Below are 23,868 nucleotides of genomic sequence, written 5' to 3'. Positions count from 1 at the left end.
TCTTAAATGTCCTGGAGGGGGCTGCGAGGATTCCATCATTGAAAATAAACAACAGGGCGCAATCCCATGCCTACCTATCCACGTCTCAGGCCTCTGAAAGCGGCGGTATTAAACCGGGGGGATTTTGCCTGGGATTGCACTCCCCGAGTCCTTGCACCAGCAGGCCTGCGTTTATTCTCCCTGGAAGTAAAAGAGAAATACTGCTGCGATTCCTATGATTTCGGGTTGCCTTCCTTAACCCTAGGGTGTTTAAAACAAACCAACCAACCAAAAAGAGTAAAAGAATCAGCGTTTAGTGCATTTTCATTGATCCGGATTAAATTCTCATTTTGCCCGCAGCGGGCGGCTCTCCTAATCGCACACTGGACGGCGTTCAAGCCGCCGCCACGGCCGCTCCCCGAGGCGCCTGCAGCCCTTGGCAACCTCTCTTCTTTCCCCTTCCCTCCACCCACCCATGTCTTCCGCGCACAGCTTCGCTCGCCCCGCGCCCGCCGCGCCTCTCGCAGCCTTCCCTCGGGGCGGGGGGCTCGGGCGCTTTCCCCGTCGCCCCCGCTCTCTCGCTCGCTCTCTCCTTCGGCGCAGGCGCCCTCTGCGAGTCTGCACCTGCTCCCCTACCGTCTCGCCCGCGCATTTGCAGCGGCCGGCGCGCTCGCCTCGCTCTGCGGAGCCGCCAGTCCCGTTATCCCGCGGCAGGATGTCCTGCGGCTGCGGCGGCGGCGGCTGAGAGAGGCGAGGCGGAGATGCCGCGGCGGCCCGGCTGGAGGTGAGCGCGCGCCCCTCCGTGCGCCCCGGCGATGTTCCCGGCCCGCGAGGCCGCGCAGCCGGGGGGAGCCCCGCCGAGCCCGGAGGCCCCTCCGCCGCCGCCCGCGCCGGCGCCCGCGGCCGAGCTGAGCGACGCCGAGCTGGGCGGCTGCAGCAAAGAGGAGCTGGTGCGCCGCCTGCGCCACGAGGAGGCCGAGAAGCTGGCGGCGCTGGTGCAGCGCGGCCGCCTCATCCAGGGCGTCAACCGGCAGCTCCAGGAGCACCTCCGCGAGATCCGCGAGCTGAAGGCCGTCAACGGGCGGCTGCAGGCCGAGAACCGCGAGCTGCGCGACCTGTGCTGCTTCCTCGACGAGGACCGCCTCAAGGCCAAGCGGCTGGCGCGCCACTGGCAGCTCTTCGGCCACCACGCGGCGCAGGTGCTGCGCGACGAGGTGGCCGCCTGCCTGCGCAAGTTGGCCGGCCTGGAGGGCCTGCAGGAGCGCCTGGCCAAGGACAACCTGGAGCTCAAGGAGCTCTGCCTGGCCCTCGAGGAGGAGTGCGCCTCCGCCCGGCCCGACGCCACCCCCAGCCCCGGCGGCGGCTCTTCGGAGCTCAGCCTGCCCTGCGGGCCCCGCGACCTGGGCGACGGCAGCTCCAGCACCGGCAGCGTCGGCAGCCCGGACCAGCTGCACCCCGCCTGCTCCCCCGACGACTGAGGGGCAGCCTCCCCGCCCCAGCGGCGGCCGCGGGAGGCCCCAGGGGGAGGCGCGGGCTGGCCCAGCCTCGCCCGGGAAAGCGGACCCCGGACCCTCTCTCCGCCGCCGTCTTCCCGAAAGCCCCCCACTCCCCCCGTCCAAGGACAGTGTTGTCGGCAATGGGACACAGGGCCACACGAACCGTGGTCTGCCCAATGCAGCAAGCCTTTGACTTTCCATTGAGCTCGTTTTGTAAAGCCATAATGCAGCGTGGGAAGCAAAGTGCTGATAAGGTAACAGAGACGTGGCAGGGGGCCCTGTGGGACATTCCTGTGGATCAAAATGGAAGATGCTTCTTGATCTTCAGCTGCTCCCAAGCTTTGGACTAGGGGCATTTCTGCCCAGCCATTCTAATGGGAAGGGGAACTTGCCCCATAATGCCTCTGGCATATTCAGATATTTCGGGAATGTCCTCCAGAATCGGAGAGAGGCATTTTTGCAGCAGCAAATGTCTATCGTTTAAGGTAGCAAGCTTTGGGATTTCACAGAGGTCTTCTCTGCCAGTGCAGTTGCCATGGCTAGACTTCGGGAACCCTTGGGACCAGAACTCCCCCTTGCTGACTTCAGTGATGAAGGCTCCCAAAGGGAGTGCAGTTCTCCCCCCACCACAAAAAGACTGAACATTCCCCACACCGATTACGGAGGGGTGGCAGTGTTATTCTGTTAAGGGTCCAAAAAAAAAAAAAGTGTCTTTGGCCATCTTAAAGACTTACAAAAAGTTTCTGCTGTAATAAATCTGCAGGCCTTTAAGGTACCACAAGATTCTTTTTTTTAATGCCCTGGATTGTGGGAGGGAAGAGGGGTGGGGAAAGCAGCATCCATGACTACAGCTGTTTGGGAAGCAATTATATATCCGTCGGAGTACCGAGTAAAGAAAAAGCAGGAATTTTGAATCTTGTATGATTGATACTATGCCGGGGGCTGATTTTTGCTGTTGATTTTCAACTGGATTTGGGGAGGGGACAAGAGACTTGACTGCATAGAGAGCTTCTTTCAGACCTCAGTTGTGCTCTTTTTTCCTACCCATGCTCTGGTTTTTATACCACGTAGAAAGACCCCCCACCCACCCTGGATGGAGCCTTACCTAGGGACAAAAGATGCATGGATGGGATGGGAGATCCAGACAGGTTGCTGTCAAATAGCTGCAGCCAAACGGCTTGCAAAATCTCCTGTGAGTAGAGACACCTAGATGCAACCACTGCCCCTCTGACCATTCTTGAAGGAGCTTGTATGGTGTATGGACCTCCAGAAGAATGGTCCCCCATTACTCCTCCTCCTCCTCCTCCCCCGTAACGAATAAGTGGAAGCAAACATAAGAAGAACCCTGCTGGAGTGGTTGTCCATCACTAGAGAGTCCAGGGCCTTCCCCCTCTTATGTTACCTCCTAGCTCTGGGTTTCAGATGTTTATTGCTCACCTTGGCTTGCAGCCATTGAGAGATCTCTCCTCATGACTCTCTCAAAGCCATCTGTGCTCCTGGCCCTCACTGTATCCCCTGGCAGTGAATTCCACAGTTTAATTACTTGTTAAGTAAAGAAATGCTCTCTGTTGTCAGCCCTGAATCTGCTGTCCATTATTGAGTGCCCCCACAGCCTGTTGTTATCGGTGAGGGAGGAAAGGTGCTCTTGATCCCATGCATAATTATATAAACCTGGCTGCCCTCTTCTGAATTCCCCCCCCCAACTCTGCAATACAGAGACCAGACAACTTTCTCCCTGCTGCTCAGGTTAACAGCAGCTGTCCAACAGTTCTGTTTGGACTGAGATTGTCAAAGATGGCATTCCTAGGAACCTCCTCCTCCCTGTTTACTTGAACTGCAGGGTATATGGTTGGATATTTGCCAGAACTGAATTTGTGTACTTATAAAGTATAAAATTGATGATCTTGGGAGGTTCCTGCATCAGTCACATACACAGAGGATGCAAACTGGTGGAAGGATGCCTTTTATCAGATAGACTGCTGTTGGTGAAAGTAGTAAGATTTTGGCCTGCACTGAACCCTTCTTGTGGTTAATGAAACATGCTTGGAAGTCCAGTGACTCAGTCATTGCATTGTTTTCTAGAGACAGCCTTGGATAGCAGGAAATGGAGGCCTGGCAACCGGCTTCCTCTCCCCCCCTCAAGGACTCCAAGATCTTTCTTCCAGGATACAGCCAGATCTGGGGCAAAGGCAATATCCTGTCGACTTGCATGTTGGGGGCTGCAGTGCCTGACTCTATTGATGTTTGCTGCTCCAAAACCAGAAGGGTCGCAAACAGTCCCCAAGAAGTGTAGGTTCAAGAAACCTCTTTGGGACTCTGATAAATGTTTTAAATTGTGTTTGGGAGGGATCACTTTCATCTTATCAGGAAAATGTTTTGCTTCTGGAGTGGGTAGGTGCCTTAACCTCTACAGTTATCAGCAAGCTTCTTATTTACCCTCCATTTTCTCCAATCTGATTAACACTTTAGCACTAGGTGATCATTCATTTCCAAACTGGGAAGTGCAGGGACTGGAAACTGGGCATACTGAGCTTGCTCTGTGGGGATTGTGCATTCTGTATATGCTCAGGGGCACTGTTGCAAAACCTAAAAGTAGTTTTTCTTTGGTTTGAAGAACAGTGGTGGGAAGAATTCCATGTGATTAATCCGTTTAAATGTTGAGAAATGTCCTAGAGAAGGAAAAATTACATATTTTTTTTTATCAACTGCGGAATTCATATTCTTGCAGTTACTCAGGGAGGGACAAGGAAAGAAATGGATGCTGAGACTCTTTTTATTCCTATTCTAAACTTATATTGACATTGAGGTGAAGAGGCAGCCAGATGGGGTGGGGTACAGGATGAGGGAGATAAAAAGGTGTCGTTTTTTGCTCCATTCTTCCAATGCAATTTATGTGAGAATAACTTTTGCTGATTATATGAGGTGAATTCCCCATGCTGTTAAAATTAGGCAGCAGATTTTTAAAAATTATATATATAACTATTTGCCCAAATAAATTGTAAATTAAATCGATGGAATACACCCTGTGCAGCCCCCCTCCCCCCATGCATCATTGTCAAAAGCTTCGCCCTCTCCCTAATTCTTGTCTTGCCTGTATGCAGATAAAATGGATTAAAAAACATGGACTTCACAGCCTTATTCAGGGTCCCTTAGCGTGCTGAGTTCCGTAGGCCTTACACTGAAGTAAAGATACATAGAACCTGCAATGTAAAAACTTTTCTACTCATATGTCACCGGTTGTGAGCTGGGAACTGCTAGGCAGGCATCCTTGCAAATCAAGTGTAGGCCCTCAGCAAACAAAGAGTTGTGTTCAAATATAGCACCCAAATTGGAACTGTTTTGAGGGTGTTCTGTGTGTGAGTAGGGGAAAGTACGGCTTAAAGGGCAGGTCTTACTGATAGCTCAGTGGTTGTGTGGATTGGAGCAGATTTGCCGTGGCAAAACCGCAGCTTCCGACTTGGCCAGCGGGCCCCTCTTCATTCCTACCAGCGTGCCCAGCTGAGAACCGGAATGTAGAACCTACGGCAAAATCGAGTGTAAGGCAAGCCTCTCGGGCTTCTTCCGGCCCTAGCCAAATTGCAGACAAAAGGGCTCCAGGCCAGGAAGCAGGTGTCCGGATCCAGGTTCCCTGATAAGAGGCAGCCAAAATCAACAAAACCTGGCCGTGAGCTCTCTACCCTGGCTTACTAGAAGCTGGCCTCCCCATGACTGAAAAGGAAGTGTGTGTGTGGGGGGGTCATAGTGACCCATAATCCAGAGTTTTCCTGCTTTGCAGTCATTAATAGAGTGCTGCCAAGTTGCACCCCCACAGGAGTTTTCTAAGGAAGAGGTGAGCAGCGGTGGTTTCCTATGGACTTCCTTGGTGGTCCCCCAACCATGTAGTAACCAGGGCCAAGCCTGCTTAGCTTTGGAGCTCTGACTAGTTTGCCATTGCCCTGGGAAGGACTACTGATGATCTAAAACTGGGAGGAGGTGGCCATTATGTCCAGCTTGATTTCTGTTGATAGCAAGGAAGGGTTGCTCTATACATGCTCAAGACACTTCCATATTTTAGAGTCAAGTCTTAAAAACAGCCTGCTCCTCTGAGAAATACCCTGGCCCACACCTCAGAATGTTGGAGAAGGATATGAGAGATCTAGGTTCAAATCCCCACTCTGCCATGGAAGCTGCTGGGTGATCGTAGGCCAGTCACCTATTCTCAGCTTAAATTATATCACAGAGTTGTTGTGAGGATAAAACAGAAGAGGAGAAAGACGTTAAGCTACTTGAGGTCCCCATCGTGGAGGAAGGCGGGGAATGAATAAAGTAAAATAAATTTAACAAATCATCAGTCAGTCCTTGAGCAGCTAGAGCGGATGGCTGTAATTACTAAGAATCAGCATGGCTTTCTCAAGAACAAACCATGTTAGACTAAGAAGAAGACTTAGTTCTTATATGCTGCTTTTCTCTCCCCAAAGGAGTCTCAAAGTGGCTTACATTCTCTTTTCCTTCCCTCTCCCCACAACAGACACCCTGTGAGGTAGGTGAGGCTGAGAGAGCCCTGATATTCCTGCTTGATCAGAACAACTTTATCAGTGATGCGGCAAGCTGCATGTGAGGGAGGAGCGAGGAATCAAACTCGGCTTTCCAGATTAGAAGTCGGCGCTCCAAATCAGTACACCAAGCTGGCTCTCTAACCTTATCTCTTTTTTTAGAAAGTTACTACCTTGCTGGAATGCTGTGGACATTGTTTACCTTGATTTCCATAAAGCTTTTGATAAGTTTCTGCATGATATTCTTATTGGCAAGTTAGTAAAATGTGGCATGGATCCTATTACTGATAGGTAGATTGGGATGCACCCAATGGTAGATAGATAGATTGGGAATTGGTTGTATAGAGCAACCCTCCCAAAGGGTGCTTGTGAATGGTTTGTCATCTTGGAGAGGAGTGATGAATGGGGTGCCTCAGGGATCTGTCCTGATCCATGTGTTGGTCAACATATTCATAAATGATTTGGATGAAGGAATACAGGGGGCGCTTATTAAATTTTCAGATGACACTAAACTGGGAGGAGTAGCAAACACACAGGAAGACAGATTCAGGATTCAGGATGATCTTGACAGGCTGGAAAACTGGGCTAAAATGAATAAAATGAATAAAATGAATTTCAATAGTGATAAATGTAAAGTTCTGCATTTAGGTTGGAAAAATCAAATGCATTACTATAGGATGGGTGAGACCTGTCTTGGCAGTAGCATGTGTGAAAAGGATCTGGGGGCCTTGGTAGACCATACATTGAATGTGAGTCAGCAGTGTGATTCGGTGGCTAAAAAGGCAAACGGGATTCTGGGCTGTATTAAAAGAAGTATAGTGTCCAGATCACGCAAGGTGATGTTAACATTTTATTCCATTCTGGTTAGACCTCACTTGGGGTATTGTATTCAGTTTTGGGTACTACAACTGAAGAAAGATGTAGAGAAACACGAGGGTGTCCAGAGGAGGGCTACAAACATGGTGAGAGGTTTGGAGACCAAGTCGTATGAAGAAAGGTTGAGGGAGCGGGAGCTTGGTCTGTTTAGCCTGGAGAGCAGTCAACTAAGATGTGATATGATAAACATCTTCAAATACTTGAAGGGCTGTCTTATAGAAGAAGGAGCAGAGTTGTTTTCTGTTGCCCTAAAGGGTCAGACCAGAACCAATTAATTCAAAAGAATTTTCGGCTAAACATCCAGAAGAATTTCCTGACAGAGCAGTTCCTCAGTGGAACAGGCTTCCTCGGGAGGTGGTGAGTTCTCCTTTGGAAGTTTTTAAGCAGGTGCTAGTTAGCCGTCTGGCAGAAATGCTGATTTTATTATGGATGGGCAGGTAGCTGTGAGTTCCTGCATTGTGCAGGAGGTTAGACAACATGACCCTGGAGATCCCTTCCATCTCTACGATTCTATGATTCTAATGTACTGAAGCATGGAGAATAGTTTGGGCTACACAACTATTATTTATTTTAAACATTTCTCTGCCATTTTTCTACCCAAATAGGGTCCCCGAGGTGCAAACATTGAAACATTCCAGCATTTAAAATAAAAAAATATATGTAAAAACACATAAACACACAAATAAAATATCAAAACCAGAGAGGAGGGCAAGAACAGTTACTGGGGATATGCCAAACAAAACAAAGTCTTCAGCTGCTAACAGAAGACACTGATGGGGCAGGTAAAGTTTTGGTGCCACAACTGAGAAGGTGTTTGTACCCCACTTTTTACTCCCCAAAAGTCTTAAAGCAGCTTACAATCGCTTTCCCTTCCTCTCCCCATAACAGACACCCTGTCAGGTAGGTGAGGCTGAGAGAGTTCTGGGAGAACTGTGACTGGCCCAAGGTCGCTCAGCTGGCTGGATGGAGGAGTGGGGAATCAGACCCAGCTCTCCAGATCAGAGGCCACCACCATTCACCACCACACCAAGCTGGCTCTCAAGCCACATAGGGCTTTAAAGGCCAATATCAGCACATTGAATTGGCCCAGAAGCAAACTGGGAGCTGGTGTGTATGGAACAAGACAGGAGTGACAGTTTCACTGTGACCAACTCCAATCTGCATTCTGCACCAACCCTAGCTTTTGGACCATTCTCAAGGAAATCTTCCTGCCATGTCCCAGAGCTTTTCCCCACAGTCTGACCCACCCTTCCATCCCCCAGTCATTTATTTATAGTTAGATTATATACTTAATTTTGTTAAATGAAAACCAAGATTTTTATTTTAGATAGCTAAGCTCTAAAAAAGTATTCAGTTTTTCACATAAATGGCATTTTCTCCTCCCCCATGTGATGATCTCTTCCATAAAATTCATGTTGCTAGTGTTAGTTCTGAGCGATCCTCCTTCATTCGAGCAATTCAACAAGGTTTACAAATTCAGAAGATCCCTCTTCTAACCTTTTCCCCTCCCACACAATTAACAGCTGTTCCACAGCTGTTTGAGACCCTGACAGGGGTTGGATTTTTGAGAACAAAGTTTCTGTCTTCAGTGTGCTATTTTTATTAACCCATTTCTCGGGTAGCTTTGTCAACAAAGGCCTGCATGCTGCCCACTCAAAATGGCGACCATGCTCTTTCAGATCCGCAGAAGACCCGCAACAGCACGTGAGGAGGTAACTCGTCATATAATTATTTCCACAAGAAATAAGATGGTGAGGGGGATGGGTGTTTTACAATCATTGACAATAAAAAAAAATTAAAAGTTTACAATAAAAAAATATTCCTCTACATTCAACGAGCTCCACACGTCGGAGAAGTTCTTGACAAGTAACAGATATTCCACGTCATCCGGGACGCCGCAGGCAATTTTGGCTGTGAAACTCTGAACAGAGCAGTCAGAGGTGGAGGGGCTAGGCTGGTGAGGGAAGAGGAGTGATCTCATGGGATCTGCTTTGAAATGGTGGTTTCCGAAGGCAAGGGGTGACAAAATGCATCAAAAAGTGAATGTGTGATAAGAGTTCTGCTCTGGACAGAATGCTTTCCCCTCTTCAACGTAAGCAGCGGCCTGGTCAGTCCTGGGGTCAGGCAACTTGTCTACTGCCTATATGTAGAACAGGATGCAAGAAGCCGGCCGAGGCCTGGAATTGGCCGGGAAGGCCTTGAAGTAGGGTGTGGGCAGCCAGAGGAACGCTGGAACCCAGCAGAAGCCATCCAGAGCAGAAGAGGAGCAACCCAGACCCCGAGGAGGAAGGGAGGTGGGCCTAGTCCCTCAGAGCGCCAGCAAGGTTGGGGAATTGAGTGAGTCAGAGGAGTGCTCCCCACTGCTGCTGCGTCGGTGGGCGGACGAACAGGCCTCCTGAGAGAAGCCAGAGCTGGAAGGCGCATCAAGGTCCCCCGGAGCGGGGTAGGTGAAGACCAGGCTGGGGGTGAAGGGGGTGAGAGAAGGCGTGGCTATCAGGGTGGGGGTGTGCAGGGCCTCTGGTTCCAGGATACCTGTGGGGGGCAAAGTGATGCAGGGGGGCACTGGTGCAGCTCGCCGGGGCGGGCTGGGGCCCGGCGGGGGCTCTGGCTTGGCCGGGAGGGGGGCAGAGGCAGCTGGCTGGCTTCTCCCCTCTTCATCGTCCCTTGAGGACTCCTCCGGGACTTTGCAGACAGGGCGGTGGGCCTCCAGGACCAGCTCCAGGCGCTCCTTTTGCTTCTGCAGCTCCGCTATTTCCTTCCGCAGCCCGGACTGCTCCGACTCCAGCTGGTCTGTCTCCTTTGGAGAAAGGGATAGAAAAAACGGGACATTCGGATTAATGGCTGGAGAGCGGGGAGCCCAGCGCTTAGCTTAGGAGCCTGGGTTCTAGGGGCTGTTAAGATATTCACTGGCTGAAGGACTTCTATTTTTTTTGGGGGGGGGGATACACCTTCAATTGAAATAAATCTGCCTCTTTAGTGAACCTACTGGTTGATCTGTGCTTTTCACAAACTGGCAGTTGACCTAGTGCTGGAGTGGTAACCAATTATTGATTTATTTTTTTAAGAAAGCTATGGAGGCCATGTGCGAAACAAGAAAAATGCAGTGCAGACTGCGATGTGGGCTTTCTATTAATATTGCAAACGCAAAAGCAGGAGCATGGAAGAGCATTGCCACAGATACTCTCCCCCATCCTTTTCTTCCACTGAGCCTTTGGCTCTGCTCCTGCCCAGACTCCTCTGTCAAAACGATGTGCACTGTAAGCTTTGTGGGGCAGAGACCAGACTTTCCGCCTGATGTCCCCAGGGTGCCCTGAGCATTGTCCGAGGCCCTGCCTGTGTGACACGGATCATGGCCACTGGTGGTGTCCTCTGCTGCCCTGCGAGTTCCAGATAATCACTTACTGCTTGCAAGGAGTCCGTCAGCTCTTTCCGGCGGTTCCGGCATTTGGCAGCTGCCAGCTTGTTCCTCTCCCGCCGCAATCGACGGCGCTCTTCCTCTTCCGGTGTCAGCTAGAAAGAGACAAGAGCATCAGTCAGCCAAGATGGCTCAAAGCAGTATTCTCTGCACCCCTTGGCCCTCTCAGCGTGAGATTCAAGGCCCTTTCCATGGGACTCAGGGGAATATTTTGAGCTCAGAAGAGGAGCCTGAGATGGGAACTGGGGTGTAGAGGGTACCAAGCGAGATCTTCCATCGTTCCACAGGGCCTGCAAGACGGAGCTCTTCCGCCAGGTTTATGGTTGAGGCCAAGGCTATGCCCCCCGGGACCTGGGATTAGGATTGGGGATTGGTACCATCAGTATCCCCTCTCCACCTGCTAGTAGGAGGAGGGGGAAGTCGATTAGCCGATCTTGCCATGTTAGCTTGCTAACTAATAATGTTGAACTGTAGTTGCGTTTAGTGGATTTTAATGGATTTTATTGGGGTTTAAAATGTTGTAACCCGCCACGAGCCGCAAGGGAGTGGCGGGCAATAAATCGAATTATAATAATAATTAAAAAAAAAAAAAGGAAGGTCTTCTGGGAGCCAGAGTTTGACTCCTCTTTCAAGGCCAGAGCCCGGTGTTCAAAGATATAGCAATGCAAAAGCATGTCAGCAGCATCCTTTTAGGGAATAGATGGCAGAGCCTTTAGGCCTGAGATTCTAGGTCTGAAGGTATGACTTCAGTAGGTACAGATCTCAATATTTTTTACAATGCACAGTTAATCTGTGGAACTCACTGGCCCCTTGTAGTATGGGACACTGGCTTAGATTCAAGTCCTGGAGCACCTTAAAGGCCAACAATATGTGAGATACGGGAGATAAGTCAATGCTCCCCTTGTCAAATATGTGAAATATATGAGAAGAGGAACTTTGGCCCTCTAAAGATTACATCCTGGAAATCTCTCTGGTTTTCATGGTGCTCCTGGACTCGGATTGCGTTCTTCTATTGCAGACAAACACAGCTACCCACCCAAACTGAACTGAGATTTGTTTTTAAAGCTCAGACTTAAGGATGACAGGTTCACCCACAGCTACATGGAACCTCCAAGTCCAGAAGCAATCTACTTCAGAATACCATTTGCGAGGGAATAAATAAGGGGAGGGCTCTTTCCTTTATGTCCTGCCCAGTGCGCATTCTGGAGTTAAATACAAGTGCCGAACCACTACAGCAACAGTCCTTACATTCTTAGTTTCTCCCAAGAGGTCTTTGAGGCAGAATGCTTTCCATTTTAGGAGTGTAGGCCTAATTGCAAAGCTGGCGCTAGTAGTTCTAAAGCAGTCTATTGTATTTTATCCGAGAAGCCACCTGCCTGGTGCTGGAGGACCAAACAATGTCGCTGATGGACACTAGAGGGTGCCGTTACCACACAGAAGAGCCTCTCAACAGAAAACAGCTAAGTTAAAAGTTTTCTAAGGGATAAGCTTTTGTGTCCATGCACATGTCCACAGAAAGATATATAAGGCATGCACACAATGGCCTATAACTTGAACAAAATTGTATTGGTCTTGGGACTCCAACATTCTTCTGCTGTTTCAGAACAACATGACTACTCATTTGAACTGAAAACAGGTTTGGGAAGGCTGGAGGGCAGGTGGGGGGGATCCAAACAGACTTCTATTCTGGCGGCTGCTTGTTCTCCTGGCAGAGCTCTGATACTTTTAACAGCACAATTACCTGCAGTGCAAGCATTGCTTTTCAAATGCTGCCATCTCCGTGCCACCAAAAAGAGGAGTCTTTTTCAGACAGCCCAACTTGCTAGCAAGAAAGTTGGCAACTGCTACATCCAAGGCGGTATAGTTCCTCTGGCACGCCAAATCACTTCAGAAATCACTCTTGATTGCAATGGTACTGCAAAGAAACTCTGTGCATGCTCAGAGTCTCTCCTCATTGCTCTGCACATTTCAGAGATTTGGAGGCCTGGCTCAGACAAAGGCTATATTTATAGTCTGCCTTTCCCACTGGGATTCAAAGCGGCTTGTGCAAAATAAGTCAACACAATCAACAGAGTGGGACATCCAATAGACAATGGATTAGACTTCTAGAAATATGAAACCAATGAGAGATCCAAAAACAGGTGAAGCAAAGCACTGCATATTAACAATTACTTTTGATCAGCTTTAGAACAAATGTTATCATTTGAAGACTTTCATACAATGAGAAAAGTGGCAAATTTTTGCACCTATATGTATTGTTTTTGTAGTAAATATTTTAAATATTCTACATGATATGGAGGATTGGGAACATTTTCTTATCACCATATTCTGTATTTTGTATGCTTGTATTTATTAGAAGAAAGTTCTTATATGCCACTTTTCTCTACCATAAGGAGTCTCAAAGCGGCTTCCAATTGCCTTCCCTTTCCTCTCCCTGCAACAGACACCTTGAGAGATGGGTGAGGCTGAGAGAGCCCTGTGATTACTGCTCGGTCAGAACAGCTTTATCAGTGTCGTGGCGAGCCCAAGGTCACCCAGCTGGCTGCATGCGGAGGAGGAGTGGGGAATCAAAACTGGCTCGCCAGATTAGAAGCTGCCGCTCTTAACCATTACACTACACTGGCTGAAATTTTATCTGCCTGAGCAGCAGAAAAAAAGTAGTAACCTTTGAAAAACAAAACACGTGCACAGAAAGAAAATAAACATTCTTCAAGAGCCTTCCCTGGAGTGAAATAATTCCCTTCCTTCTCCCCAGATACTTACATACTCCGAATGTCGCCTCCGGGGTGTTAAGATGGGGCCTGCGGTACGGATCACGCCAGGCCGAATTCCAGCCAAAGCAGCAAAGTTACGTGCACAACGGTAGGGCCGTGGGTAGGGGGGGATTCCCGGAGAGGCACCCATCAGTGTGGGCTGGATCATCCACTGGAGATCGTGGCTGGTGGTGACCGTGTTGAGGCTCGGGACCAAGCCACTGCTGCTACTGGGTCCTGCCCCTGGATCGGATGGGTACTTCTGCAGGAGGAGAGGCAGAGAGTGAGCAGCAGTGTTCTTGTGTCCGAGCAGAGACCATGCAAACATCTAGGGCTGCCTGGAAGCCAAGACTCCTAATCCCTGCCTGGGTCAAGAAAAAGGGACTCTTGACATGTTCTCTTAACCAGGGTTGCAATGAGTAAGGCTGCTCCCTGGTCAATATTCTTAGCTCCTCCCTGGATTTTTGAACTCTCATGCTTTTACTTAAAGGAAGAGGCCTTGCCTCTGTGGATAAAATGGAGAGACAAATGAAGGTTGGAAAGCTACTTTGGGTCCCCAGTGAGTGGAAAGGTGGGGTATAAAGGAAGGAAATTAACAGGTTTCTTCTGAGGAAGACAGAATGAAAAACACCAGGGCGGATTCTCCAGAATTGCTCCAGGAAATAATGCAGCAGCTTTGGCCAATTCTGCACCAGGAGTGCCAAGGCCTGGGAGGCTGGAGGAGCACAGAGCATCTCCAGATTACTTCACACTTCTTTCATCAAAGCAGTCTTTGAAACAGTTTTGCTGAAGCACCCTGACTCTCAGGTTTCCCCAGCACCCCTCCAAGGAATATTTGATCTTCTGATGGTTGCAAAAAGGCAACATTTAAGCACAACTGGTGGGGGGCCATAATCACTGCCTAAATTGACCTGTGGCTGAATTGTACCACTTCAACCAGGGGGGGCACATTTTATTTATTCATTCATCTTAATTTATTGAATTCAGCCTTTCTCAGTTTTTTTTTTTACCATTGAGAAACCTCTGACACATTTTTCAGGCTTTGAGAAACCCCAGAAGTGGCACAACCGTGCAGAATATGGTTGGGAACCATGGCTGTGTGCAGGCCCACCCGGGACCCCTCCCCTTCTCGTCCCCTCCAGGCCCATCATTGGCTGTTTTGGGAGGGGGGGCAGGTCAACATGGCCATATGTGGTCATATCACCTGATAAATGTTTAACAAATTTAAAATATATATTAAAAATTAATTAACTCCAATCCATTCGGGAATCCCTTCCAGAGCCATCAGGAAATCCCAGAGTTTCACAAAACCATGGTTGCTAAAGCCTGATTTAATTCTTTTAGAATAATTGGTATTTATACTCTGCTTTTTACTACCCAAAGGAGTCTCAAAGTAGCTCCCACTTTGGGGATTGGAACCTGAACCATCCTAGTCTGGCACTCTTAAGCACTACATCACACTGGTTCTTTTAAAATATATATATATATATATATATATATATATATATATATATATATATATATATATACACACATATACACAAACACATGCACACACAAACCAGTTCCTTGTAGGTAAAAAACAGGCATTCAAATTGGAACTGGCCAATGGCATGCTAAGCTTCTACACATGGGGAGCTTCCCCTTGTGTGAAGGAAAAATCCTGCCCAGTTTGGAGGCAGGTTGATCATCTCAAGAAGCAGACAGGTAACAGGGCTGGCTCCTTGCACTGAGTCCCTCTTTGCTGACCCCCTCCGCCCACACCCTGAGACTAAATCCTGGAGCCTGGAAGCCCCAGCAGTGGCCTTGCCTGCAGATGCCGCCCAGGGGCCACCAAATGGAAGTGACCCATGAACTGAACGGGAAGCTGCTTTGAACAGAGTCAGAGCCTGGGTCCCTTGAGCTCAGCATCTTCCCCTCTGAAGGGCAGTGGCTCCTCAGGCAGCCTGGGCAGGGGTGAGGTCTTCCCCCAAAAAACTTGATAGTTATAGCTGGAGATGCCAAGGACTGAACCTGCAATTTTCTGCATACTCCACCCTTCAAATTGTCATGGGAAATTCCCCTGAGAAAGTGACATTCAAATGCAGGAGAGCTATGCAATACTGTGGGAAATCTGCTACGCCCCTCCCATACGTTTCAGAACCTCCAAAAAGCTGTCTTAGATGAAACCATAGGTCTGCCCAATCCAGTCTCCTGTATTTGGGAGCCCACCCTTGGGGCAAGGAGGCACAAGCCATCTCCTGTTGCTTCCCACTCCAACATCTGTATTCATGGTACACTGCTTCTGTACTTGGAGGTTCCACTTAGCCATCAGCCATTTCAATAAGGCTTGAGCACGAGAGCTTTGTGCACTGGGACCTACACTGATGGGTGAAAGAGGAAGGGGTCGTTTAGATTTTCCATCTCAAGCACCAAATCTGTCTTGGACCAAGCCTGCCTGTGGTCGGAAAGAACACTCTTGACATCCTCAGAAACACCGTCAGTTCTGGGGCAGAGATCTGGCAATGAACTCAGCACACTGGATAATGGGCTTATTCAAACCTTTCTACCCCACCTTTCCTCCGTGGCTCAACCCAGAGCTGAAGCTGTCGCTCACAGGAGAGATGAAAAGCAGCTGCCTGGCTGTGTTACACACTCAGTGCCCTCTTTGCACCCTTGACCTAATTCTCTGGTAGCCTCTGCCTTGCCCCGAGCATCCTGGCACACCTGGGGAGAGTCACACCCAGCTGCCAGCTGCGTGGGCACTTGCGTCACTAACCTACCCGCTGGGCGAGGCGTTCAAACAAGCACAGAATTGACCGGCTGCCTGGGAGAGATTTACAGATGCCCCCGGCCAGGTAGGAGGGAGGCAGCTCCAATCACACACACACACCCATTCCAGCCCTTTGCACTGTCCAGCATGGACTGAGGTGGAATGGCAACTCAAACCCCTGGGCTCTCATGCCAGGGCAACACAGAGATTAGAGCAGGTTGGCAGATCCCGCTGCTCCAGAGCATGTGGGATCTAGCATGGAGCCACGGGGGAGAGGGAAATAGTCAGAATTGCCACCCAGCCAACCCAGGTTCCCATGCAGGCGACACGAGCTTCTCCGGGAAAGTTTATTTGGGGGTGAGGCAGGGCTCTAGGCTCAATAGCTGACCGAGATCCACGTTCAATTAGGAAGGGTCTGGGAAGAGTGAATGGAATGGAGAGTATTCTCAGTGGTTCTCAGGACTCTTTTTCAGTAGTACGATTTTGTGAAGCGTCTCCTCCACAAACAGGATTCCTTGCCCCAAGAGGGGGAGGGTTGGCTTTGAGCTTAGACACCGATCTTGGCAGACCTCAGAAACTAAGCAGGGTCAGCCCTGGTTTTTACATGGAAGGGAGACCACTGAAGAAGCCCAAGGTTGGCCACAGCAAACCCCCTTAGGTCCTCCCTTGTCTTAGAAACCCCATGAGAGGTCGCCAAAGGTCAGCTGTGACCTGAGTGGCCTTCTACTACCCCCATAAGCCATGAAGCGACTTGAAGACCCCTCTGCCTTGTCTGGGGGCATGACGGGGAGATGGCCGCTGCCCATAGACTTGCATGGGCATTTCAAGCCGTGCCCAGTCAGACAAGGTAACCCTGATCCAGCACTGAATCATAGTATCAAAGAATTCGAAGGGATCTCCAGGGTCATCTAGTCCAACCCCCTGCAGAATGCAGGAAATTCTGCGTAGAATTTAGTAGTTCTGCTGTTCTGAAGGCTTGACCCAGGCTTATAGGGGAAGCAAAAAGTATAATGCAGGTTTCTGTAGGGGAAGCAAAAAGTATAATGCCAGTACAGGGAGTGTAATCTGGTGGTTGAGCAAATAAGACCCAGGTTTAATTCTAATCTCATCCATGAATTTCATAGAGGGCCATTAAGGATTGATTTGCCCACCCCATAACAATACGGAAGCCTCCCTTACTGGTCTGTTGCAAGAACGGAAATACTTTGAATATTTGAAACCCGCCTTTTAAGTGCCAAGTCTTTATCATTATTAAGTATTCAAAGCACTTGACATGCATCTCATTCATTCTCACAACAGCCCTGCAGGGTAAGGCTGGGTTCCCAGGGTTGCTTCACAGGAAGACGGAGGATGAGAAATCCAAGCTGGCATAGAAACTGAATCTGTGGGGAAGGGGAGGGGCACCGCGCCCTCTCTGTCTGCGGAGAGCGTGACTCTCTTCTTCGGACTGACGACTGTTCTGATGACTCACCTTGTTATGACACAGCAGAAGGTGACACAGCACAAAAGTCATAGCCCCTCCCATCCTGCCCCAGCAGATGACCCAGGTGAAAAGGGGGGGGGGGGTTCACACAGCAGGGAATTCTCCCCCCTTCATATGGAGTTTTGACAGATTATGGGACCGTCTCTTGGAAAAAACGAATGGAGGGGTAAGTTTGTTTCTTGAAAAAATTGCTGCAACTGAAAAGGCACAGAAAATGGAAACATGCCCAAGTCTATTTTTAAAATTCCAGTCACCCAGATAAAACTGATTTTTTTTTGGGGGGGGGGGTTGAGAAGATAAGAAGCAGAGCATATGAGCCAGTTTTATTTTTCCCCCACCCCCTATTCAGGCAGAAAGTCCCAAAGGGCCCTCTCCTCCCACCAGCACATGGTCTTCTGTAGCAACCAAGTTTATTTCTGGATGTTCAGGTAACTTATGGAACTCACTGCCACAAGGTGAGTTAGCCACTGGTTTAGACCTTTTAAAAAATGAGATTGGACAGCATTCATTGAGGAACAGCTATTATCTATCACATCAAAATGGAACCCCCATGGTCAGAGACACCACACAAGGGGGGGGGGGTTTCCCAGAAGCATCTGGCTGACCACCAATGATAAGAACACGCTGGACTAGTGGCACCATGGCTTTATTCCAGCAGGGCTCTTCTGGTTCTTAATTCTTCAGAGGGAGGGGGAGAAGGAGAAGGAGAAGGAGAAGAAGAAGAGTTGGTTCTTATATGCCACTTTTCTCTACCCGAAGGAGTCTCAAAGTGGCTTTCATTCGCCTTCCCTTTTGTTTCACCACAACAGACCCCCTGTGAGGTGGGTGAGGCTGAGGGAGCCCTGATATCACTGCCTGGTCAGAACAGTTTTATCAGTGCCATGGCGAGCCCAAGGTCACCCAGCTGGCTGCATGTGGGGGGAGTGCAGAATCGAACCCGGCTCGCCATATTAGAGGTCCGCACTCCTAACCACTACACCAAACTGGAGAGAGAAAAACACACCTGTCTTTCTATGCCTGTAGTATCTCCAGGCCTTCAATATTCTATATAGCTTTTGAGAGGAGAAAGAACCGAATCGTAATGTTGCATAGCAGTTAGAACGGAGGTGCTTCACCTTTTAACCCACTTCCACCCACCAGCAAATACACAACGCCACCAACTGTTCTCCAAGTGACACATTTTAAACATCACAACATGAAAGCAGCACCCCAGACAAGCCAATTTTATTTCTATAGGTACCCTTATTATATATGCATAAGATCTCAGGCATACTTTCAAGGGGAGCCTTGAACTTGCTGGCCACCAGCTGACTCCATAAGTTCAAGAAGAATCAGGATTTTTTGCACTCCACTTTTTACTACCCAAAGTTGTTGACCTGTCCTCCCTCCCACAACAGATGTCTTGTGAGGTAGGTGGTACAGAGAGAGCTCAGAGAGAACTGTGCCTGGCCCAAGGTCTCCCAGCTGGCAGCACGTGGAGGAATCAAACCCAGTTCACCAGACTGGAGGCTGCCACCATTACAACAAGCTATTGCCTCCTACTGGCCAACATTGGTATTATTCTAATAGCTTGTCTCACAAGGAAAAAGTCTACCTTTGATTCTTGTTCGCCATGAGCCACTTTAACGGCCACTGGGAGTAATCTAGCATTTTGTCTTCTTGATGGGGTGAGCAGCTTAAACAGCTCTGGCAGCCAGAAGATCCCCAAATGCTCCCCATTTGTCCTGCTGCAAGATCACTCCAGGGGTACAAAGAAGCAGGGGCAGGGTGTTCTGGCTGATGTAATCTCTCCCACAGCTTGGGTCAAACATCCCATTCACTTATACCATACATTGACCAAGACCCCTTCCAATACCAGCCTGTGTACAGAGATTCTGGTTTTCACCACTGAGACGAAACAACTAGACACCCCTTCCCTGGAGAAGTAAAGGGCAGCTCTAGAGCAGGGGGAGTCAACCTGTGGTCCTCCAGATGTCCATGGACTACAATTCCCATGAGCCCCTGCCAGAAAATGCTGGCAGGGGCTCATGGGAATTGTCGTCCATGAACATCTGGAGGACCACAGGTTGACTACCCCTGGTCTAGAGGGTCCTCCAGCTCCTCCCCCTTATTAAAAAACCAGGGGGAGTCAGCCTCCAGAGAGCCCAGCTGCCCTGATTCTCCTGCCACTAATTCCCTTCTTCTTGAATCCGGAGCCTCTTGGGTTTTTTTTACACATATCTGAAAACACCCTAGAGTTAACTGAGCACATTGACATCTCTCTTCTGCCTCAGTGCACTAGGTGAGACATAACATTACATATTCAAGTGGGTTTATAATCAGGGGCAAACGGATGCGAGCTCTCTTGACACTTCCCCCATGCCTCCACTTCCAAAGGATTTTGGTGGGATGGCTACCAAAGAACACACATGGCTTCTAACCATTAGACCAGGGGTGGGCAAACTGTGGCCCTCCAGATGTCCATGGACTACAATTCCCAGGAGCCCCTCCCAGCATTTGCTGGCAGGGGCTTATGGGAATTGTAGTCCATGGACATCTGGTGGGCCACAGTTTGTCCATCCCTGCACTTTGCCCCCTTCCCAGGGCTCACAGTCCAGTGTCCAGCTGTGCACTAGGGCTCCAAACTTTCTACCTTCACTGGTGCACACCTACACAAGTCAGACCTGGAATATTGTTGCCTCCTACTGGCCAGCACTGGAATTGTTATAATAGCTTGCCTCCCAAGGAAAAACTTTCTACCTGCAAAGTGCGCTATAGGCCCCCACTATAGCCTGGTTTTAGTCACTGTGTAGCTTCCCCTGCCTCCATTTAGTCTGGCAGGGGAAACCTCTTTCCAAAACCAGGGCACACAGCCTCTGAGCATGTACAGAATATTTTTCAGTGCTGCTGTACTGTAATCCAAAAGTGTCTCTGTACTGAGAGGTAATGATGTAAAAGGGCAGGTCAATAAAAGACAGAACAGGGACACGGGGTGCCTGGCATGCCTAGATAGGTCAGTGCGTATCACAGACATGTAGAGTCATAGAGTTTTACAGAAATCCAGATGGCATTCAACAGCAGCCTCGTTTAAAATTCAGTTGTAAATAGATTACACATTTCCTACCCTGCTGATTCATTCTCCCCCTCCCCACCCCCGACCTCCACGTAGAGAGAAGGGCACTTAGAGGAAATTATGGGGCTTCCAGTTAGCCCCAAAAACCTGTTTAAAAGTTAACCAGTCCCTCTGAGATTTAAAAAAAAACACCTTAGATACCTAACTGTGGGAATACTCATTTATTCCACTGTCAACCTTCATTCGAAAAAGGAGCAGAGCGGGGTCGAAGCGGCAGCACCCCCAAGGACGTCTATTCAGCACCACAGCTAGCATCTCGGGAGAACACGCGGGGGGGGGTCATGCGTAAAGAGGAGGCAGACGACAGCGAGCCTGAGCATGTGCAGAGAGCGGCTGAGGAAAAAGCAGCCCGGCGGGGCGGACTGGGCTCCTAAGCAGCCTTTGATCTTCAGCACCTCTTCTTGGGGGGGGGGGGAGAGAAAGCGGGACGTTTACCTGCTGCGACGCGGGGCGGAAGGCGGGTGCGGGGTTCTGCAAGTGCGGCCGAGGGGCTCCGGGAGCGGGTGGCCTTCCCACTCCGTACTCCTTGAACATCTCTGCCCGGGCTCAGCCCCGACAGCTGCCTCCCCGCGGTCTGGAGCGGCGCTTTCGGTGTGCCTCGAGTTTATGAATGGGAACTCCCAAGCACGTTGGCTAGGACTTTTGCTTCAGGGAAACGGGGGGGGGAGCTTTTTCCACGCTGCCACTCAGCGAGCGGCTTTGAATGGGAAACCCCGCCCCCAAGACTCCGTCGCGCAAGCTGGCCTATAAAATATGCCCCCCCCCGCCCACAGACATAGAAGCACCCGCGGAGCTTTTAAGCAGGACGCCGCGCTCATAGGAGCCGCTGACTTCCCCCACGCAAGCCGCGCTTGGTCCAGTCCCCGGCTGAGTCACGGGGCTATGACGTAGATGCCCTTAAATGGCATGACTGATTCCCGTTCGCGCCGCCGAGAGGAGGATTCCCCGTCCGCTTTAGGGTTTCGCCTGCGTGATAGAAACCCGATTTCCACCCCGAAAGCGGCTGGGAATAAAACGGCGGTAACAAAAAGGTGTCGAGGGGACTTTTGACCAGGACTCTCTGCTTCTCCGAAGACCTTCCTCCGGGGCGGGGCTTGGTGCGCTTCCTCTGCGGCGTCGAGGACAAGGCACTCTGCACATGCTCTGGAGCGCTTGTAGGGATGTTGAAAAACAGGTGCCGGGCGGGGGGGGGGGAGAGAGAGAGAGAGCCGGTGAAGATAGGGGGGAAGCATTAGGAGGAAACCGATAGTCCCCACCCCCCGCGAGTGACTTCTCGAGCACGTGCTCCTTCTACCGGTTCAGACCGGCCCAGATGGCGTCCCATATTCTTCACGGGGGTGACTCACGCTCTCGTGGCCAGAAGCAGGGAAATCCCCGACTGTTCCCCAGTTGTAAACCTAGATAGAGCCACGTTCCTGGCCTGATGCCAGTGGGCCGGGGGTGTCATTTCCCAAAGCTGCAAAGGGGTGAAGCTCCGTTCCTGAGGTCTATTAAACACCCGAAAGGAGAATCCGGATTCCTGTGTCCCTTGCCCTGTCTGATGAAGAGGGGGGGGGGGGGGTTCAATAGGATAGCTATGAACCAAATCCTTTGGGATCACCAAATGCAAAGTGGTTTCCTCTGGTGATTGTAGGGGGGAGCCCCCAAGTTCTTCGGGAGGGTTGCTGCCTGCTTGGTGTAGAGGAGAATGGGGTTTGATTCCCCACTCCTCTAGATGGAGCCAGCTGGGTGACCTTGAGCCAGTCATGGTTCACTTGGAGCAGTTCTCACAGAGCTCTCTCAGCCCCACCTAGAATCATAGAATCATAGAGTTGGAAGGCACCTCCTGGGTCATCTAGTCCACCCCCCACTCCCCATGTAATGCAAGACACTCGCCTACCTCACGGGGTGTCTGTTGTGAGGAGAAGGGAAAAGTGTTTGTAAGCCCCATCAGGGTAAACCACTCTGGGACTTCTTTGGGTAGGGATAAATGAGGTAAGAAGACCCCTAGCTCTTCATCATTCCTTTAGCTCAGCTCCTAAATCTTCAACAAACAACGACCGACCAGCAGTTCAACAGGTGAAGCTTTTCCTAGTATGGTTGTGGTGTGAAAAACCTTCATGGGCTAAGTCTGTGTCTGAGACTGGCATAAAATAAACGCAAGAGTGGTAAAATAAAGTTGGCAAAACCCTTTACCTTTTTGGGGGTGGGGGTTTGTTGAGTTGGGAGCTGCTGGAGTCCAGTTTCCTACTTCCTATGGGGAAAGTCAGTGTTTGCCACCAATGGAGGAGGGAGGGGGGCTGGAAATCTGGGTATCTTCTCCATCTCTGGGGAAAAGTCTAACCTGAATGCAGAGCCAGACAAATCTGAAAGTGACGAGCCAATGACAGCACTAAGCAATGAGAAAATGTGACAGGGAAATTTAAAACCTTAATGATTGTTTTAATGCCTAACAAGGTTCAAAGCATTTCACGTATGTTCTCAGTAAACCTTACAAGGATCTTATAAGGTAGGCCAGGAGGATGTTCCCCATGTTGCAGGTGGGGGTGGGGGCCAAGGTTGAGGGCCACGGGTGTTTTTGAGACCACCTACAGCAGGGGTAGTCAAACTGCGGCCCTCCAGATGTCCGTGGACTACAATTCCCAGGAGCCCCTGCCAGCGAATGCTGGCAGGGGCTCCTGGGAATTATAGTCCATGGACATCTGGAGGGCCGCAGTTTGACTACCCCTGACCTACAGAGTTCACAAGAGTGCAATTCTTACTTTCTTACCCTGTGTGACAAATGTCATGTTTCATTTATCCTCCGAACGTCTTGAAGGAAAAAGCATAGAGAGGTGGATGGCTGTCAGGTTTCAGGATTTTATTTTCTTTTTCTTGTCCTTTGGCCTGAAGAATCAGGAACAGAAAGTGATTCAAAAGGAAACCGATTGTTCTCTGTTCAGAGAAAGTCAACACAGCAAGATCAGAGAAAGTCAACACAGCATCCTGCAAATGTGCATGAAAGAAATGCCTCCTGTTTAATGAAGGCTGCTGAGAGTCAGTTCCTTCAAACTGCTTTCCCATGCCTAGAAAATATCTACCAAAGAGGAAAAGAATACTTCTGAGCATGTGTGGAGAGCCTTTCTCACATCCCTGAATAATTATAGCTTACCATCATGGGGCATAGGGGTCTTCTGGCCCAGAGTGCAGGTTTCTCAGAAATCCCTGATTCTCAGAACCTCCGTTGTAGAACTTAATCACAATGTACAACAATTCTTACTGCTTGCATAACATTCTCAGCAATTTTGCCTGGTCTGAAAGGCATGCTACCCTTATTCCCATTTTACAGACTGGGGAAACAGGCTGACTGAGGGTAAGAAGAAATGGAGAGACGCCAATAGAGTGATTATAATCCCACCCAACACCTGTGCCAGTTATAACCATTATGAAAGCCTAATATACCCCCCCCCCAAAAAAAAAGAAGTAGAAGCCAAGAATACTGTTTAACGTTG

At 49.7% G+C, this 23,868-nt stretch overlaps 2 protein-coding genes across 2 annotated transcripts; one reads left to right on the top strand and one right to left on the bottom strand.

Moving 5' to 3' along the window:
- Positions 1-382: 382 nt before the first annotated feature.
- CCDC85B (coiled-coil domain containing 85B) lies at positions 383-3,049 on the top strand. The gene has a single exon (XM_077328426.1). The coding sequence runs from the start codon at positions 795-797 to the stop codon at positions 1,455-1,457; it is 663 nt and encodes a 220-aa protein (XP_077184541.1). The 5' UTR covers positions 383-794; the 3' UTR covers positions 1,458-3,049.
- Positions 3,050-7,440: 4,391 nt separating this feature from the next.
- Positions 7,441-23,576, bottom strand: FOSL1 (FOS like 1, AP-1 transcription factor subunit). The gene is made up of 7 exons (XM_077328415.1): positions 23,529-23,576; positions 23,148-23,263; positions 22,574-22,721; positions 20,834-21,549; positions 13,062-13,313; positions 10,286-10,393; positions 7,441-9,680 (listed from the first exon to the last, which is right to left on the bottom strand). The coding sequence occupies exons 4-7, from the start codon at positions 20,930-20,932 to the stop codon at positions 9,192-9,194; spliced, it is 948 nt and encodes a 315-aa protein (XP_077184530.1). The 5' UTR covers positions 20,933-21,549; positions 22,574-22,721; positions 23,148-23,263; positions 23,529-23,576; the 3' UTR covers positions 7,441-9,191.
- Positions 23,577-23,868: the final 292 nt, after the last annotated feature.

The sequence above is a fragment of the Paroedura picta genome, chromosome 1 (assembly GCF_049243985.1).
Source record: "Paroedura picta isolate Pp20150507F chromosome 1, Ppicta_v3.0, whole genome shotgun sequence".
Lineage (NCBI taxonomy): Eukaryota > Metazoa > Chordata > Lepidosauria > Squamata > Gekkonidae > Paroedura > Paroedura picta.
The sequence above is the reverse complement of the archived record's forward strand: the minus strand, read 5'-3'. Positions and strand labels throughout refer to the sequence as shown.

Coding starts and splice junctions, on each gene's coding strand:
- CCDC85B (XM_077328426.1), top strand. CDS start 795: ATGTTCCCGGCCCGCGAGGCCGCGCAGCCGGGGGGAGCCCCGCCGAGC.
- FOSL1 (XM_077328415.1), bottom strand. CDS start 20,932: ATGTTCAAGGAGTACGGAGTGGGAAGGCCACCCGCTCCCGGAGCCCCT. Junction 10,394..13,061: donor GGAGGCGACATTCGGAGTAT/GTAAGTATCTGG, acceptor GTCTCTTTCTAG/CTGACACCGGAAGAGGAAGA. Junction 9,681..10,285: donor TGACGGACTCCTTGCAAGCA/GTAAGTGATTAT, acceptor CTTTCTCCAAAG/GAGACAGACCAGCTGGAGTC.